The 19,496-nt window shown below is 35.9% G+C and overlaps 1 protein-coding gene across 1 annotated transcript; it reads left to right on the top strand.

The window, feature by feature from the left end:
- The first annotated feature begins 590 nt into the window (after positions 1-590).
- On the top strand, positions 591-2,811 carry LOC133318472 (uncharacterized). The gene is made up of 5 exons (XM_061520480.1): positions 591-866; positions 1,023-1,141; positions 1,338-1,395; positions 1,497-1,574; positions 2,428-2,811. The coding sequence occupies exons 1-5, from the start codon at positions 686-688 to the stop codon at positions 2,619-2,621; spliced, it is 630 nt and encodes a 209-aa protein (XP_061376464.1). The 5' UTR covers positions 591-685; the 3' UTR covers positions 2,622-2,811.
- The last annotated feature ends 16,685 nt before the right edge of the window (positions 2,812-19,496 follow it).

Raw genomic sequence — 19,496 nt, 5'->3', positions numbered from 1 at the left:
TTTCGTTCTAAAAAATAGAATGAAAAGGCAAAGTGGGTGAATGAATGTGAAAATTGAAAAAGACAAGAGAGAAGAAAATGTGCATTGATACAAGTATCGAGAAAGTGTGCTTAGTAAAATTGATTGAGGGATTGGGACTTCAGAGGGGCTCTAGGTATACGAGAATTTTAGACTTGAAAATTGCTTTTGTTTGCCACAATTTTTGCTGGATTTTAATTTTTGGGCTTTAATAAGTGGGCTAATTAGCTTAAGTCCAAAACAAAGAGTCATTTTGTGTTAAAATATAAAAAGAAAATCAAGAAAAAAGCTCATTAGGAGTTGTGCACTATTTAAGTAAATTAAAGATTTATTTTTTTATATTAGAATATTTGAAATTGATATTATTTTTATATGTATGTGAATATGTTTAATAATTTTTTTAACATAAATTATAAATTTATATATATTTACTGGGTCATTCAACCAGTGACCCACTGGTTGAAACCAATGACCCAGTAACCCAGGACCTCGACCGGTTCAATAACCTGGTTGAGTTTAATATCATTGCTAAATGTACTACTATTATGTTGTATTTTTTTTGATATAGTCTATAATGTTCTTTTATACTGTTTCTCGAACCCACCACTATCTTGTTCTTCTGTCTTCCCTGAACTGTGAAGTTAGCACCACCTTCTCCTATTAGGTTATGGCGTTTGCTCATTATTTGGTTGCAGTTCCCGTTGAACCCTCCCCAAGGTGCCCAAAAGCTACGATATTGAATCCACCGTTTTCGATTTCCTCAGAGTGTTTAAACTTGCCTTCTACCCTTCGTGCCAGAGCTCATAAGCACTCACTATTTTCCAGGTTTCGCAGGACCAGTCATAAAGGTAACAGTTTAAAAAAAAAAATTCATCTGTTTTCTATGTTTGTGTTGTGCAATTCAAAATCAGTTCGTTGAGGTGAACAATTTCGGCATTTGCTTTATGGAGTTTCCAATAATTGCCTTCTTCTAAAGTTTAGATTGGTTTCATATCTCAATTCAGCTAAGGCTAAACCACAAGAACCTGAAGTCAGTGTAGCAATTGATGCCTATACAGAATTCAAGCATCTGCTTTTGCCTATTACAGATAGGAATCCCTATCTCTCAGAAGGAACAAGACAGGTTATGCACTTCTTTTTCTTCTTCTTTTACTTATTAGATAGGGTTGAAATTTTGTTGTTTGTGTGTTCTCTGAAATACTGGATGTTGTTGCTATTAGAAAATATAAAATTCTGTTTCCTGATGAGGGCCTTGACTTAATTTGTGCATTTCTTTTCACCAAAAGTACTGACTCGTGGTTATTGTCTTTATATTTTAGGCTATAGCAACTACCACTGCTTTAGCTAAAAAATATGGAGCTGACATTACAGTAGTAGGTATGTCTGTATGTGTGTGTACTTGCAGTTGAAGTTTTGAACCTTTACTTGGGATTTGTAGATTAAGATTTTAAGAGCAATGGGGTTGATATGCTTTGCAGTTATCGATGAACAGCAGAAAGAGTCACTGCCCGAGCATGAGACCCAACTATCCAGCATCCGTTGGCATATATCTGAAGGTTTGTGAAAGTTTATTTATTTAATTTATTGCATTTTGCTTGTTGAAGCCATGTGATCCAGAGGTCACAGTTTTGAATCATGGAATCAGCCTCTTGCAAATGCAACCTACACAGTGGATCTAACCCTTTCCTTGACTTCGCATAGTGGGAGCTTTATAGCATCCAGGATGTCTTTTTTGTCTTGTTGAGGCCCTTGAAGGCACAATACTAGTAATATGATTTTTTGTTTGTTGAGCATCCCTTCAAAGCCTGAGCATTTTCTTAAAATGTTTTTGTAAGGTAAGTTCTTTATGTATTGGGTCAATTACTTTCATAGGTTTGTGGTGAAAGTGAATTATGCATACCTAAAGCACGAATTCAATTTAAGAGCTTAAAAGGCTCTATATGTAGTGAACTATATAGGTTGTGATAGCTGTCATACTCACTTACTAGTCAAAGATTTTCTGTTTTGCTCTTCATGGGAATTATCTTAATCAGTTATGTTTTTATGCAATGATTATTTGTATGAATTGCTCCAATGGTCCTCTTGAAAATTTGGTTTTTGACAAAATAAATTGGCTGTTTAATCCGTGTTGCCAACCACACCTGGTGGGAACAGACTCTTGTTATTGCTTATTATTTAGGTGAATTCTATGCATTTTTTATGCCATAGTTGGTTGTTTTAAAATCATATTGAATACACAGCTAGTATTAAAGCTTCATCTAGGCTGAAGACATGAAAAAATTAGGGATCTTGGGGTCTTATTCTTATCATTTTTGAGTGCATTCATGTGTGAAAGGTGGATTAAAATTAAGGATTGTTATAAATTATTGTTCCTTCTACTTGTTTTTTATTTCATAATAAAATATACAGGTGGATTGAAGGACTATAACTTGCTAGAGCGGCTTGGTGAAGGGAGCAAGCCAACAGCAATTATTGGTGATGTTGCTGATGACCTGAATTTGGATTTGGTAGTTATTAGCATGGAAGCAATTCATACCAAGCATATAGATGCAAATTTGCTTGCTGAGTTCATTCCCTGTCCTGTCATGCTTTTGCCATTGTAGTTTGCAATGTTTTAATATAGGGAATGTTTTTTGTTTCATCCGCTGTGTCTTCTCTGCCGCAATTTGATTTTCCATGTTGTTTAGCATTTGCTACTACTGTGTCAGGGATATTTTGTTAAAAATGCATAACTGTACCTGACTAAGGTGGGGTATATACATATTTATGCTAAGTATGACTAATTTATAAGCCTGGAAAGGAACCAAGTTAGAATTTTTTTTTTTTTTTTCTTTCGGACAAAAATTTCACGAAAATGATGGGTATGTGAGTAATTTGGATCCTTTAATCTGAGATTTTCATATAAGGATTGTCGGTAGTACTAAGGGATGTGGGTCTCCTATTTTAAGTTGTGTGTATTTCTCTTCTTATCATGTGAAGAACTCACATTGCTTAGGTTATTGACCTCCCATGTTCTCACTTGAACATGATTCATAAGTATCATTTGCAATTTCACTTTCTACTAGATTATAATGAATTCTGAATACTGGTTAATATATTTACTTTGGAAAATCTTCTATTTATTGTGGGTGGACTATTCATTTTCAAACTTCAATTTAATACTTGTAATAGTTTTCCCCCTCTTCTATGGTTGAACTAAAATATTAAGTTTGAACATTATATGCCCCATTTCAGAATAGAAACTTTTTAGTGCCATGGAAAGCATTTCGTTCAAACATTTACTAATGTGTTAATTTAGATTTAGATGATGTGACACCCTCCCTTGTATGCATCCAAGGAAGAGGTTTGCTAAATCTTATTAGAGTTGCAATGTTATGTATTAAAATCTGAAAATGCACTTTGAAGTCACAATTAAAAGCTTGTATTGAAATCGGGTTTCATAGGAAAAACGGTGAAGAGTTTCATAAAACGTTGATGATGAAACAGTGAATCCTTCCATGTAAAACAGTCTGTCTTGCAAAAATCATTTAAAATTGAACTTACGAGCTTTCTAAAATTTTCTTTGACACGAAGAAAGTAGGAACATGAGGCTTCACGTACATATAAAATATAGTTCGTTCGGAGTTTTGTAGCCCTGGAAACAGAACTCGCAAGATACACGTTAAATCAGTGCAATTTTTCCAAAAACCTACCTGACCTGCAAAAATTATATAAAATCGGGCTTACAAGCTTTTGACATAAAATTTATATAATTTGAAAATAGACATCTGGGGCTTTACGTACATATAAATTATATCCCAAACGGAGGTCTATAGCCCCAGAAACAGAACTCGCAAATTGCTCGAAAAATCGAAGTAAGGATTCCGAATTTAATACAGCAGAAATTGTTTTTGCAAATCAACTACCAGAATTACGTACGTTTCAGGCAGAATATAAAAATCCAAATATAGCAAGGTAAGACACTTTTCTAATATTTTCCAGTCTCACAAAATATTACACCAACTTCGAACAGGTAGCATACAACCATCAGAACAGTGAACAAACAGTAGAGTCTCCAAACAGCAGAATCAAACAGAATAAATCTAAATCAAATACTTCATCATGTGCTTCTTCATTCTCCTGCAATTTATACAAATTGAGCCCCAAAGGAGTGAGAAAATTCCAGTAGTGTGGCAGAAAAACCAGTAGTGCAACAATATTAGTCTATATACAGAATTTCCAAAACAATCGCATCATCAAATAAATTCCGAACAGATACTAAAATTTAATCAGAATGCGTATATAACGCCAGAATACTGTATGTTCATAGCACTAAGGTGCACATACTAGCTAACACAATGGAGATTCCATTTGGCCCGAACAGAGGGGAATTCCAACTGCGACCTATGCGAACTGAGCCACGGTTCCTTCTCCCTGGTACCTGAGGGATGCCTATATGATGCATGCTCAAACATATGCTTACTTTTATCAAATATTTCGGTTTCCAAAACTGAATGCATAATGTTGTATGATGTGATATGATTTGCTTCGCACACATATGACAAAATGCAGTTTTATGATGTTCATGAGCATGACTAAATATCAGAATCAGAGAATCATAGTTTCCATAACTAAGACAACAAAAATTCGAATCAAATGTGTCTTCAAACAGAATTCCAAAAGGTCCAAATTCAAAAGGCAGAGTACAATATTTTCCAACAGGATACATACATATACAGGGGCACATGAGCAACAGTTCAAAAATCCAAGTACTAAACTAATAGTCACAAAGGTTTAACCACCTAACACTTACCTTGGTGTGTCCAAATCTTTTAACCCAACGCAACACCAAAATCAGTCCCCTTTTCTTTAGAGACTTGCGCATCTAGGTAACCAAGACACCAAATCAAAATTTTCCTTCTATGTTTCCTATAATTCACAAGTAATCTCCATGCCCACTAACCCTTGTATTTGTTCGATTTTTCCTGATTCTTTTACTAAACTAATTTTTCTGATTTCATATCATTTTACCAACTCGTTAACAGTGATAAAATCCAAGATTTTCCATGCATACCAATTCGGTTTTTTTTTTAAGGCCCTTAACTAGAGGTTTAAACTTTTCATTTATATAACCTCTCTTCATAACTTAGGCATGGTGAATAAGTTCCTAACATGCTGTCTCAATCGATTTTAACACATGCAAGATGAATAATTTTTTTAGTCCAAAGGAAACGGTTCAAAGGATGATAAGAAGCTATTTTCCAAGCTTCCAAAATCAGTTTTGGCTTGCATGCTTCCAAAAGACCAAGGCTGCCCAACTAAACATAGACAAGGAAGAAGGATTGACAAAAATTTATCCTCCTAGGGCACCTATGCAGGCCGAAACAGAATGGTGAAAGGAAGGAGTTGGGGTTTGACTGATACCTCTTGTATGTACACACAGCTCTCAAATCTGCCAAGGGAAGACAACCACTAAATGATATGCGGTTTCCTCCTCATTCTACTCCACAAGGGCCGCGTTACAGCTGCATGCAATAGGAGGAAGGACTCATACAAGACTCCTTAAGGGTGCTCTTTGGCTGAACCAGTGAGAGAGAGGAAGGTGAAATGTTGAGCTTGTTTACAATCTCCTTAGATGTTGCTCTTCGGCCGAGCAGGCTTACACTAGGCGCAGGAAAAATAGATACAAGGATGGACATGTGGTTGATTCTTGGCCAATAACAAGCTACACGCAGATTTTGTTTAGGATGAACTAAAGGATCATGAGTAGGGAAGATATTGGGCTGCCTTAAACCTCAATTTTAGAGGTTTGGGCCGTGGCCCCTTAAAGGTCATAGGGTCCAAGAATTTCATCCCCTAATGAGTATTACTTCATGTAGTCTACTAATTATTAAATAAGGTTTTTGTACGTCGTAATTAAAATAATTCCTATCCTACACCTACATGTAATTCGATTTCATGATTACATCTTAAGGTATTAGTTATCTCATCATAAAATAAAAATAGTAATTAATTCCTTAGAGTTTGGTTGAAACCCACTAATAAGTATAATAATTCGAATGACTCACCATTAATCTTTCCCACTCTACTCCTCATGGCAAGACCCGAGAATTAAATTAACCAAAAGGATATTTTCCTCTAAAATTCCTGATATGAACAGTTTTATAAGCACTAGATTCTTCAAGGTTTTTAATATTTTTGCTGGTTGTTACACTCTCCCCACCAAAATTTGAAGTTTGTCCCCAAAATTCGTCCTACCATCCCGAGAACCGCTTAAGTCGAATGCATAACACAGTTGCATTCATACATTATATTTCATTCAGATAGGCATCTATAAAAATCATCAATCATTAATTCAGGTATTACAAACAGATTATACTTTACATGTTCATTAGATATACGTATATAACAAAATTTTACTCACACGGAAGGGAATAAGAATTCTCCTAAGCTTAATCAGAACAAAACAAATGCCTGCTTTCTTTTTAATCAACATCAAAGATCATACTGCAACCAAGGTGGAGTAAAACCGACATATAGTCTTACTAAACGAAGATACTTCAGCTATCCAAAAATTTATAATGAAGCTCAGGGCTTTAGTACATAATTGGTTGGTACACTAGACAAATCGATTTACAAAACACTTCTATGCGATATAAACTTTATACTCGATAGTTGGAAGAAAACAGCCACCTAGGTTTTCACTGTCATGATCTCTTTTTAAGACCCAAGGAAATCCTATTCTAGTGCCTAAATAAGGTATGAATCCGGTTCTATACCTGTATACATTTGTGATTATCCAATAACGTTATTATTCATGTTCCTTGTTTCTCATGTGTGTTAATATCGATAACGTGCCATCATCTTACTTATGTACCTGCTATACTTACTATACTGAAAATGCACGTCATTACCTACAAGATGACTCTAGAGTTTTATGCGTAATTGGTTGAAAGTTATCAATTCAATTTACAAGGTTACTTCACCAATGGTAACACAAACTGAGTTTCCCGATTCCAAATTAGACAATTTAATCAAACAGAACAGCACCTGCCTATTACTTGTGCAAAAGAGGGGCTAATTAACTACGATCTCCAATTACAAATATTTCATCTTTGCTGCGTACTTGTTACAAATTAAAAGTTTCACCACCTCCTAACTTACTCCTTACCTATGATAAAATTCAGTTCACTCACTAAACTCATCACCCCTTTGCCTTATATTCAGGCTTCGACATTAATTACCTTACTTGATAAACATCACAGACAGAATTCCATAACTCAGTAGCCTTCAGGAAATCAAGCAAGTAAAACAGAACACATCATCTTCCAAATTTCAAATTAGGAAAGTCTTCATAAAATCACAAAACCTCAACACCGAGAATTTAATTAAGCCTTCTATCGAAAGCTCTTATTTTCTAAAGGCCTTAGTCCATCACCTTCGAGGTATAAGAATTTAAAGGTATCAATTAAGTGAGTAGTATAATATTTGACATTATCTTACGAAAAGAAGGAATTACATTGATGGGTAATGGTTTTACCCAACATACATGGTTAGGAGTCACCTCTAATTAAACTCGAAATACCTGCTGAAGGTGAGAGAAACAGAGATGCATATAATGAAAGCTGTATGTTTTTAAACTCTATAGAGGAAGCCGAATTATATAGACAAAAGTAAGGGATACAGAGATTCTGATGTACTACCCCTAATTGCCATAATTACATGAGATGTTTAGCTCATTCACTTATTCTATAGATACTGTCTAAATACTTTCCTGGAGTCAAGTGTCACAAGGTTTATTCTTCTAAACGTACGTAACAAAAAACACAGATATTAACCAGTCATGTATACAGCTAATCAATTCTATCATGCTTTTCGTACATATCATGTTAAGTGATACCTTTCATATAGTTCGTCAAAACGCCCATATGAGGAAACTTCATCGAGCTTTCCGTTGTCCTAGGTACCTTGGATGTAATTGACTCCACTGATCAGATGATTCATTAACCATGATATGAACTTTCCAATCATTGATAAACATTACAATTTCGAAACAGCTACCAATCATAATCCATCGAAATAGACCATGCTTTCATGATTCAAGTTCACAATAATCACATTCAAAATCCTAGTTGCAGTTAAATTTCCATTTAGAGGGACAAGTAAAAAAAATACGGCTACCCCTTTAGTAACATGATCAAAGTAAATTTTTTCGATTTTTCTTATGTTCACATTATAACAAGGTCCAACTATTTTAGTTTTCTTCTTACAGAACTTTAGTCTCAAAATAAATTCAAAGTAAACTTCATGAGGGGTAAAACAAACTGAGTTACATGAATCCTTTTTAGCTTTCATACTACTTGATTTGAAATACCGCCACTACCCAAAACCATACCCTTTCCGTCAAATTCGGTTCAGATACTTTTCATAATACACACCACACAATAAATCCAGTTTTTTTTTTTTTTTTACATAAAAAGGGGGTTCATAAAATCCAGTGCTCAAAACAAAAGTTAACACACCAGGTTCCCAAGATAAAGAGTCTTCATGAAGTAGTTAGACTAAAACAGAGCCGACACATTCAGATCACATAATAAAATGCATTTCTTGAACACAGTACTCAAACTGAATTTAACTAGGTGTCACTACTATGGAGGTTGCATACTAGACGGTTAAAATAAATCAACCAATACATAAACTCAAATTCTTATATTCAACCAACAATCCAATTTCAAATATTTCTCTTCATTTGCTATGCCTGACAAACCGATACCCAGATAAAAGTTTTCATACATTCAATTTATCAAACAGAAAACAACTCACTCTTTTTTTTGTACAAAGAAGAAAATAAACAGAAGCAAACTAACTACCCAACATGGGCATTACTCACACTACAATCACCCAATAGGAGATCTATACACTCCTCAGGAGCTTGACTAAACCAAACAGTATCCCAATTAACATTAGATGCATGGCCAGCCAGCCAATCAGCCACCCTGTTGGCCTCTCTATACACATGACCAATCTGAATAACCCAGTCTTTCTCCAGCATTTCCTTGATTCTGAGTGACAGATCATAGCAAGGATGGGAAAGCATACAGCCATGAAGACTAATGTCAAGAGCATCCATCGAGACAGTTTCCACCAAAACCTGCTGGTACCCTTTCACCCAAGCCCATTCCAACCCAATTAGGACACCCCATAATTCTGACATCAGTACATTACCACCACTTAGTCTCCTGGAAAAACCAGACACCCAACTCCCATTGCAATTACGAATGACCCCACCACAACTGAATCTTGCTCCCTCCTCAGAACAAGCACCATCAGCATTAATCTTAATCCAGTTAGGAGGAGGCACTTCCCACTGAGCTTTCCCCCTGTTTCTACCCTCATCAAATAGCCCAGCTTTGCAATATAAAGATTCAGCCACAGAAATATTTGTCACAACCGAATGGGCAGCAAACACCACCTCTGTTATATAGTATTAATTCAGTCTCGAAACACAAATTCAGTCTCGAAAGATTTTTCATCACTACCTTCAATCATATGGTACTACAAAATATAATTTACTTATTCAAAATATTCAAGTCATTTCCTAGATTAACTTCCCACCTATTTTCATGCATAGGTACTAATACCACCAACTCAAAAATTTTCATTAATTTAATCTCGGTGCTTGACAATTTGACACCATTGTGTTACCGAAGAATGTGTTGGCCAGACCCATTCCCGATAACAGCTGGGATATCATCTCATCAAACACTGAGCCTTCAGAATTCCAGGCTTCATTATTTATTCATCGTTCAGGCATCAATCAATCACAATCTATCACACGTCAGACATCTCTCTTGAGGAGGTTTTCGTGCATCGTTCATACGGTTTATCCTTTCGTAATGCCAAACAACGAGTGGATCCTACTCATTGCATGGCATACACGACAGTAGACTCCAGGTTGATACACGATTCCCACTTCAAGACAGAATTTCAACTAACCAACTCATACAATTATATAATTCAAACATTTCAATTCAGGTGCAATACAGTACAACCGGACAACTCTTACGCAATTTGGTAACAGCAAATAATTCAAGTCAAATATTTCAATGTAGTGTATGTACCCCACCACCAAACAGGGAACATTCTAAAACAGTACATAATCTCCAACAAGCCGAACAGTACTCAATAACACAAACAGCAGGACAGTCAATCCAATTGAGCAGGTCAAACTCGATTATTTAACCATACTACACAAATCACTGTATAAACCGACCTCCACACATCAAGTCGACAACAAGTTAAATCCATACCATACAGCCTAATACATCAGTAAACCAGGCAACACATCAAACAGTCATCAAGAATCAAAACTACTCTGATAAGTAGATTTTAAACTGGTCTGAGTAAGCAATACCACAAGGTGATTTCAATATATCTCAGTATAACTCTAACCTCTTACATACGCTAACTCCCACAATTTAAAAGAATAATTCAACACATGCCGATCCTAATTCGAACACCTAGCAATTCATTTCTAACATCCAACAGCCAGCAAACAGTTCAACAGCTATATTCAAACAGCAAGCGATTCAGCAAGCATATACAAACAGCAAACACTTCATCAGATACAAACACCATGAATCAAAACTGCTCTGATACCATTTAATGTGACACCCTCCCCTATATGCATCCAAGGAAGAGGTCTGCTAAATCTTATTAGAGTTGCAACGTTACGTATTAAAATCTGAAAATGCACTTTGAAGTCACAATTAAAAGCTTGTATTGAAATCGGGTTTCATAGGAAAAACAGTGAAGAGTTTCATAAAACGTTGATGCTGAAACAGTGAATCCTTCCATGTAAAATAGTCTGTCTTGCAAAAATCATTTAAAATTGAACTTACGAGCTTTCTAAAATTTTCTTTGACACGAAGAAATTAGGAACCTGGGGCTTCACGTACATATAAAATATAGTTCGTTCGGAGTTCTGTAGCCCTAGAAACAGAACTCGCAAGATACACGTTAAATCAGTGCAATTTTTCCAAAAACCTACCTGACTTGCAAAAATTATATAAAATCGGGCTTACACGATTTTGACATAAACTTTATATAATTTGAAAATAGACATCTGGGTCTTTACGTACATATAAATTATATCCCAAACGGAGGTCTATAGCCCCAGAAACAGAACTCGCAAAGTGCTCGAAAAATCGGAGTAAGGATTCCGAATTTAATACAGCAGAAATTGTTTTTGCAAATCAACTACTAGAATTACGTACGTTTCAGGCAGAATATAAAAATCCAAATACAGCAAGGTAAGACACTTTTCCAATATTTTCCAGTCTCACAAAATATTACACCAACTTCGAACAGGTAGCATACAACAATCAGAACAGTTAACAAACAGTAGAGTCTCCAAACAGAAAAATCAAACAGAATAAATCTAAATCAAATACTTCATCATGTTCTTCTTCATTCTCCTGCAATTTATAAAAACTGAGCCCCAAAGGGGTGAGAAAATCCCAGTAGTGTGGCAGAAAAACCAGTAGTGCAACACTATTAGTCTATATACAGAATTTCCAAAACAGTCGCATCATCAAGTAAATTTTGAACAGATACTAAAATTTAATCAGAATATGTATATAATGTCAGAATACTAATCAGAATGCGTATATAACGCCAGAATACTGTATGTTCATAGCACTAAGGTGCACATACTAGCTAACACAATGGAGATTCCATTTGGCCCGAACAGAGGGGAATTCCAACTGCGACCTATGCGAACTGAGCCATGGTTCCTTCTCCCTAGTACCTGAGGGATGCCTATATGATGCATGCTCAAACGTATGCTTACTTTTATCAAATATTTCGGTTTCCAAATCTGAATGCATAATGCTGTATGATGTGATATGATTTGCTTCGCACACACATGACAAAATGCAGTCTTATGATGTTCATGAGCATGACTAAATATCAGAATCAGAGAATCATAGTTTCCTCAACTAAGACAACAGAAATTCGAATCAAATGTGTCTTCAAACAGAATTCCAAAAGGTCCAAATTCAAAAGGCAGAGTACAATATTTTCCAACAAGATACATACATATACAGGGGCACATGAGCAACAGTTCAAAAATCCAAGTACTAAACTAATAGTCACAAATGTTTAACCACCTAACACTTACCTTGGTGTGTCCAAATCTTTTAACCCAATGCAGCACCAAAATCAGTCCCCTTTTCTTTAGAGACTTGCGCACCTAGGTAACCAAGACACCAAATCAGAATTTTCCTTCTATGTTTCCTATAATTCACAAGTAATTCCATGCCCACTAACCCTTGTATTTGTTCGGTTTTTCCTGATTCTTTTACTAAACTAATTTTTCTGATTTCATATCATTTTACCAACTCGTTAACAGTGATAAAATCCAAGATTTTCCATTCATACCAATTCGGTTTTTTTTTAAGGCCCTTAACTAGAGGCTTAAACTTTTCATTTATATAACCTGTCTTCATAACTTAGGCATGGTGAATAAGTTCCTAACATGCTGTCTCCATCGATTTTAACACATGCAAGATGAATAATTTTTTTAGTCCAAAGGAAACGGTCCAAAGGATGATAAGAAGCTATTTTCCAACCGTCCAAAATCAGTTTTGGCTTGCATGCGTCCAAAAGACCAAGGCTGCCCAACTAAACATAGACAAGGAAGAAGGATTGACAAAAAATTATCCTCCTAGGGCACCTATGCAAGCCGAAACAGAATGGTGAAAGGAAGGAGTTGGGGTTTGACTGATACCTCTTGTATGTACACACAGCTCTCAAATCTGCCAAGGGAAGACAACCACCAAATGATATGTGGTTTCCTCCTCATTCTACTCCACAAGGGCCGCGTTACAGCTGCATGCAATGGGAGGAAGGACTCATACAAGACTCCTTAAGGGTGCTCTTCGGCCGAACCAGTGAGAGAGAGGAAGGTGAAATGTTGAGCTTGGTCACAATCTCCTTGGATGTTGCTCTTCGGCCGAGCAAGGAAGGAGGGGAATGGATGTAGGATGAGGTTCCCATCTACATGCAAGTGAGTATCCTCATCAAACCGAAGAGAGAAAGGATGAACAAGGAGGTAGGGAAAATATTACACCTCTTTGTGTATAGCTACACGGCCAAACAAGGAAGGAAGGAAGAAGAAGGTGTTTAAGTGTTTGGTTTTCTTCATGTGTGCTCACGGTTTGTGGGGCAAGGATGCGAGTGGCTAAGGGTGATTCTGAATCATACAGGCACAACAGGTTGGTTTCCTCTACACCTACAAGGCGCACTAGAAGGATAAGGTTGGAGGATGACTGGCTTTTTGACCAATGCATGTAGGTTACTTAGGATATGTTGGTCCAAATTCTGCACCTAATGACACAACTCAGATTTGCTTCACTCACATGTGCGCATAGGAGTTACAAGGGCTGACTTGAGCTTGATAACAAAGACAAACAATTAGAATTCTCTCCTTACACTAGGCGCATGAAAAATAGATACAAGGATGGACATGTGGTTGATTCTTGGCCAATAACAAGCTACATGCAGATTTTGCTTAGGATGAACTAAAGGATCATGAGTAGGGAAGATATTGGGCTGCCTTAAACCTCAATTTTAGAGGTTTGGGTCGTGGCCCCTTAAAGGTCATAGGGTCCAAGAATTTCATCCCCTAATGAGTATTACTTCATGTAGTCTACTAATTATTAAATAGTGTTTTTGTACGTCGTAATTAAAATAATTCCTATCCTACACCTACATGTAATTCGATTTCATGATTACATCTTAAGGTATTAGTTATCTCATCATAAAATAAAAATAGTAATTAATTCCATAGAGTTTGGTTGAAACCCACTAATAAGTATAATAATTCGAATGACTCACCATTAATCTTTCCCACTCTACTCCTCGTGGCAAGATCCGAGAATTAAATTAACCAAAAGGATATTTTCCTCTAAAATTCTTGATATAAACAGTTTTATAAGCACTAGATTCTTCAAGGTTTTTAATATTTTTGCGGGTTGTTACAGATGATATTTTCATTTAAATTTTAAATTTATATTTAAATCACTTGATTGAGATAGAAGTGGTTGAAACTTGAAAGACATGGTAAGAGCCAGAGAAAATTAAGAGAGAAACTGAAATTTACTAAATGATAAATTGTGTACAAGCCTAAATGTGTCCTATATAGAACAAGAGAAAGTAACTAATTAATAACTAAATGTTGGCTTAGCAAATTATTTCAGCTTTTAACTGATCAAACTTCAATAATATTCGAACTCTTGTCTATGGTAATTGTAACACCCCGTATATATCCGGTAGTGTTATCATTACATCGTATTAAGTGGTGTTTAATTAAAAATGCGTAATATTCTTTTTCTTTTCAATTATGACGTTATTATCAATTACCATCTTGGTTACTTAATCAATTTCATAAAATATCGCCTGTATGTAAATTACAATAAGTCATCTACTGAAATACCTCAATATATAAGTAAAGTGTGTATCTAAAATCACAGATCTACAACTCGTAATCCGGACCGTATCCTGATACATTATTACAACTCCAAATAAAACAAGACATAAACAATACTATGTGTCATGGACAATCCCCATGCTCACCAAATAAACAGCGTAAACAACAAGTCTCAACATAAAACTCCATAACATAAACTAAAGCTATAAGCATATAAGCAGCATGCAAATCCAGCATCCAACATGTCAGCATAAATAACAGCAAATCTAACTCAGCTCCGGCCTCCTGCCGCCTGAGGTCTCAACATTACCTGATCCTGAAATAAGCATTCCTTAAACGTGGGGTGAGATCTCTAAACAAGAAATCTCAGTAAGACAAGGGGTCCTCAAGGATCTTCCACCCCAAGCTCACTTACATGTGCAATATAAGTTCTAAAAGCATTTATATCATTATCAGTTCCAAAACTATGTAGTGAAACAGATATCTATGGCATGTGTGTTTATCACTATCTACTGGCCAGAGAAATGTAGGAATACGTTTATCTCCTACATGTAGTACAAGGAACACCGCTTGCACCTCACCCACAGCCTCACCCTATTGTATGTTCTAAATACTCAGTCTTACCGTATAGAGTACAACTAACTCTGAATTACAATTAACTCTCTAAGCATGCTAGACAATACCGAACAGAGATGGGGAGAGAGGGTTCTAAATCTGAGTTTACCTTATAGAGTACACTCTTAAGCCAAGATTAAAACAAGGAGCATCACTTAATCCTTCCAATGCTCCAAGAGAACAAGTTCAGCCTTTCAAGTTGTTGACTGAGCGCACAAAGAGAAGGGGGAAAAGATGAAGGTCTATGCTCAATCGTGCATGCAACGAAGGTTTCCTCTTATGCTCCAAGGCTTCGGCCTTTGATTCCATGCAAACAGAACAGTTTCCATCAATGCTAATCAAAAGGTGTAAGAACGCGGAAAGAATGAACACCTTACCTTAAAGAAAAGAAGAGGAATGATAAGAGTCTTGGGTTTGGCTCAATGAGCTCACGGTTCTAGTAAGATAAGGGAATATAGCGTAAATTCTTTCTTGAGGTTTATCACTCTATGGTGTTCACGGACATATGAGGTGAGACTATTTGTTGGAGATAGTAAGAAGGTGAATTCTTAATCAGAAAGGTGTTTGGCCGAGAGATAGGGAAGGAAATCCAAGTTTCATCTTATGCCTATTCGTCGCGCATGCAAAAGGGGTTGAAGATTTTTGGTTGCCACTTGGTTAACACTCAAAGGCCGATTCAGTTTTGTTAAGAACAACAAGCAATAAGATTTTTTTGCTGCCCAAGGTAGCGCTAGGTACAAGGGAAATAGGGGCTGAGTTGGTTTTGTACAAAGCAACAAGCAAGGTCAACTTTTTACCTCCCCTAGGCGTACAAAAGAGGGAAACAAAGATGGGTATGATTGTTTAGAAACATGTGATCAGATTTCTCTCTCCTACCTATGCGCCTAGAAGGAAAAGATTAAAGTGGTTGATGTCTTTTTAGCCAATAGAAACGCATGCATGTTGACTTTTTACTTCCCATAGGACGCACGCTAAGGCCTAGGTAGCTAAAGTTTGTCTATTGCTACAAGCAATCATCTTGTTATAGGTTCCTTTCCATGCGCACATGTGAGGGAAATAGCAAGGGTGTGGTTTGTTGCCATGTGGGGATTTCCATCCAATCAAGGGCTGTCTAAAGGGATCCTTAAGATGAGATCATGACAACAAGATTTAGGGCTAAACCAAAACCCTCCACAAGATTTAGGGCTAAACCAAAACCCTCCATAATCCTCATAACAATTTATATATATTTTTTCTAATTATGTGGGATGTTACGCTCTCCCCAACTTGTTTTGAAGTTTGTCCCCAAACTTCGTCTTACCATTCCCGCACCTGCTTAAATCTAATGCTGAACACAATTATTCCCAAGGGAGGACCCCAAGCGGAAATCAAGACACATGTTCCCGAGGGAGGACCCCAAGCGGAATTTAACATATGACAGACATATACACCGTCAGCCCCAAGGGAGGGCCCCAAGCGGACATCGATGTACATGTTCCCAAGGGAGGACCCCAAGCGGAACTCAACTTATAACTGATATATGCACATTTAGAATCAATACAGAATTTACATCAAAACCCATCAAAGTAAACACATCCAAAACATATCAAAATAACCACATCAAAACGTATCAAACCATCTTACCACAGTCCGTACACCATGGTGGAACACAAAGTAGGAGTGAACCTCATAAATATAGAGCTTACTAACAAAAGTTCCGGCTACCAACATTTATAATGAAACTCATGGCCCTAGCATATATTTGGTTGGCAACTAAGCAAATCTATTCCTAGCACTTCTTCACTTTATAACTTTAATAACAGTATTAGTGGGGCCTATATGAACAGAATTTCATTCACCTGATTCAGAGTTGTATCGCAAGAAGTAGGAAACAATAAACAGAAGGCTTCTCACAATCCCTCTATCATTACTCACTCTTCAAGCCACACTATACTATTACTCCACTACTTATAATTTAGGGTTTCCATATCAAATGCAATTACAAGTCAGTGGCCTAAGTCAAAATCCCTAAGAATGTAGGGGTTCATTTCGAATGTAATACCATTACTTCTTGTTACCTGTGCACTTATAAGGGTCAATTAGCTAGGATCTCTAATTTTAAATGCTTCGCCTTTGTGATATGCATATTACAACTTTCGAGAAGTGTCATCACCTCCTACTTAATTCTTTTCAAAGATAACGGTCCAGTTCACCCGCTAAACACTTCACACGTATGCATGATATTCAGGTTTCTACATTAGTCACCTTACCTAATAATATTACAGACAGAATTCTATTTTCATTATCTTTTAGGAAATCAAGCAAGTAAGACAGAGTACAGTGCATACTAAATTTTCAAGTGAGAGGAGTCTCCGTAAAATTACAAAACTTCTATCCTATCTTTCATATATATCATGTTAAGTGGTACCCCTCATACAGTTCATCAAAACACCCGTATGAGGAAACTTCCTCGAGCTTTCCGTTGTCCTAGGTACCTCAGATGTAATTGACTCCACTGATCAAAGGATCCATTAACCATGATATGAACTTTCTCATCATTGACACATATTACCATCTTGAAACAACCATCAATCATAACCCACCAAAACAGACTAAGCTTTCATAAATCACGTTCACAATTAATCATATTCAAAATTTTAGTTACAGTTCATTCTACAGTTAAAAGGGACAAGTAGAAATTACCGTACAAGATCTCTTGCATGCAAACACCAAATCTCATGTTCCTTAAACAAATGATTAATCACATCCATGCATGTAGCAATACATCTACTCAATGAGAACATAGCAATAATATATCATGAAGTATACAAAGCAATTAGCAAACGTTTAATCATAGAATCTACAGCAGCGTATTGAAATCACAAATTGAAAGGCATATCGACTAAACAACAATTATACAAAATAAAGATGTTCACGCTAAATTCAACTCTTACATCAGACACTCAGTTCTTATATTAAATGTTCAAGGGAACATGCAGGTATAACAAAAGGGTTCGGATTAGCATTAATTTGAATGGCATACACAAAAATAATCTATAGTTCTTAACAAATATGGGCAGAAGGTAAAAGAGATTCACCTTCATTTTAAACTTTAGAAGTTGGAGCACACATGCAACTAAATCAGACAATAGTTTATTCCAGAAGTTAATATATAACAAGAAAGTCATAGATCTACTGTCTCCTGTTACTCATTTAATCAAATGATAGAGTGAATAGGTGCAGTTTAAGGGTCGATATTTATAGAAAAGAATAAAATAAAATAAAATATTCTTTTAGAATCAGATATTGTGCAACATGGCGAGAACATAATAGATAATACTCTATAAACTCATGTTATGACACAGTTAAAGTCACTAATCAACAAAGTTGAACAACTCATGCCGTTAAATCCAAAGAATGATTTATCCCAAACTTTAACAAGAAATCATTGCTTCACAGTTTCCCTATTAGTAGTTCGATCAAATCATACAGTGGGTAGGTGCAATTTCAAAGCTCGGTATTTCTAACCAAGTATAGTTTCCTTTCAGGTTCAAAGACAGTGCAGTACAATGAGGAACAATGTTCATTACTTAGTCACTTGTGTTATAAACAAAATGTGCAAAATAATCTTGGACAACCAATGCATCAGGCACAGAGTATTTGATCAAAACATACTTTCCTTTGATTCATTTTAACTAATCAAAGAAGACCTAGTGTAATTCTGAAGTTACTTTAACAGTATATACACAAAACATATTTTATTAATGATGCAATGTTTAATACATTCAGTTGTAATTATGCAACAGGAAAATCGAATCATGCAGCTAAAACTTACATGTGACCAGTGTCAAACGTTTGTAAATGCAAATATTCATTAGATGCAGCGAACTGATGTGACTAAGTCAATATTATAGTGTTTACAAAATAAACCAAACTTAAAATCCTATGTACTGACAGACATCACATTCTCAAATCCACAATTTTAATGAAACTAATAGGTATGAGCTCATAACAATCACAGCTTATAAACAGTCAAATTCTAATATCCCTTTCTAATGCAGGTGTATCATTAGTGCAGATTATCCATACCCATGCATGGTCGGACAACATTTTTAGTAACCAGTTAGGACCTTCTGATGCTTACTCAAAGATTAATTTTAGCAAAGTTTCAAGTACATAATAAAACAAGCCAAACAAGGTGCAGCTCTATGTAATCACAGTTTACCTGTTTAGTCCTCTATATTCTAAATTCAATTCAGATATCCTTTCCTTAATTGTGCATTCAGTTCCAATAAAATGTTTAATATCTAAACTGATAAATCCAATCAATCGACACATGAAATCCATTGTTATGATTAGAGGCAATAAACTATATGCAAATCTAAAAGTGATCAAAATCATACAAAGCAATCCA

This window comes from Gastrolobium bilobum, unplaced genomic scaffold (genome assembly GCF_033153095.1).
Source record: "Gastrolobium bilobum isolate Gb01-03AN ecotype WA unplaced genomic scaffold, APGP_CSIRO_Gbil_v1 utg1554, whole genome shotgun sequence".
NCBI lineage: Eukaryota > Viridiplantae > Streptophyta > Magnoliopsida > Fabales > Fabaceae > Gastrolobium > Gastrolobium bilobum.
This window is presented reverse-complemented; position numbering and strand designations above follow the sequence as displayed.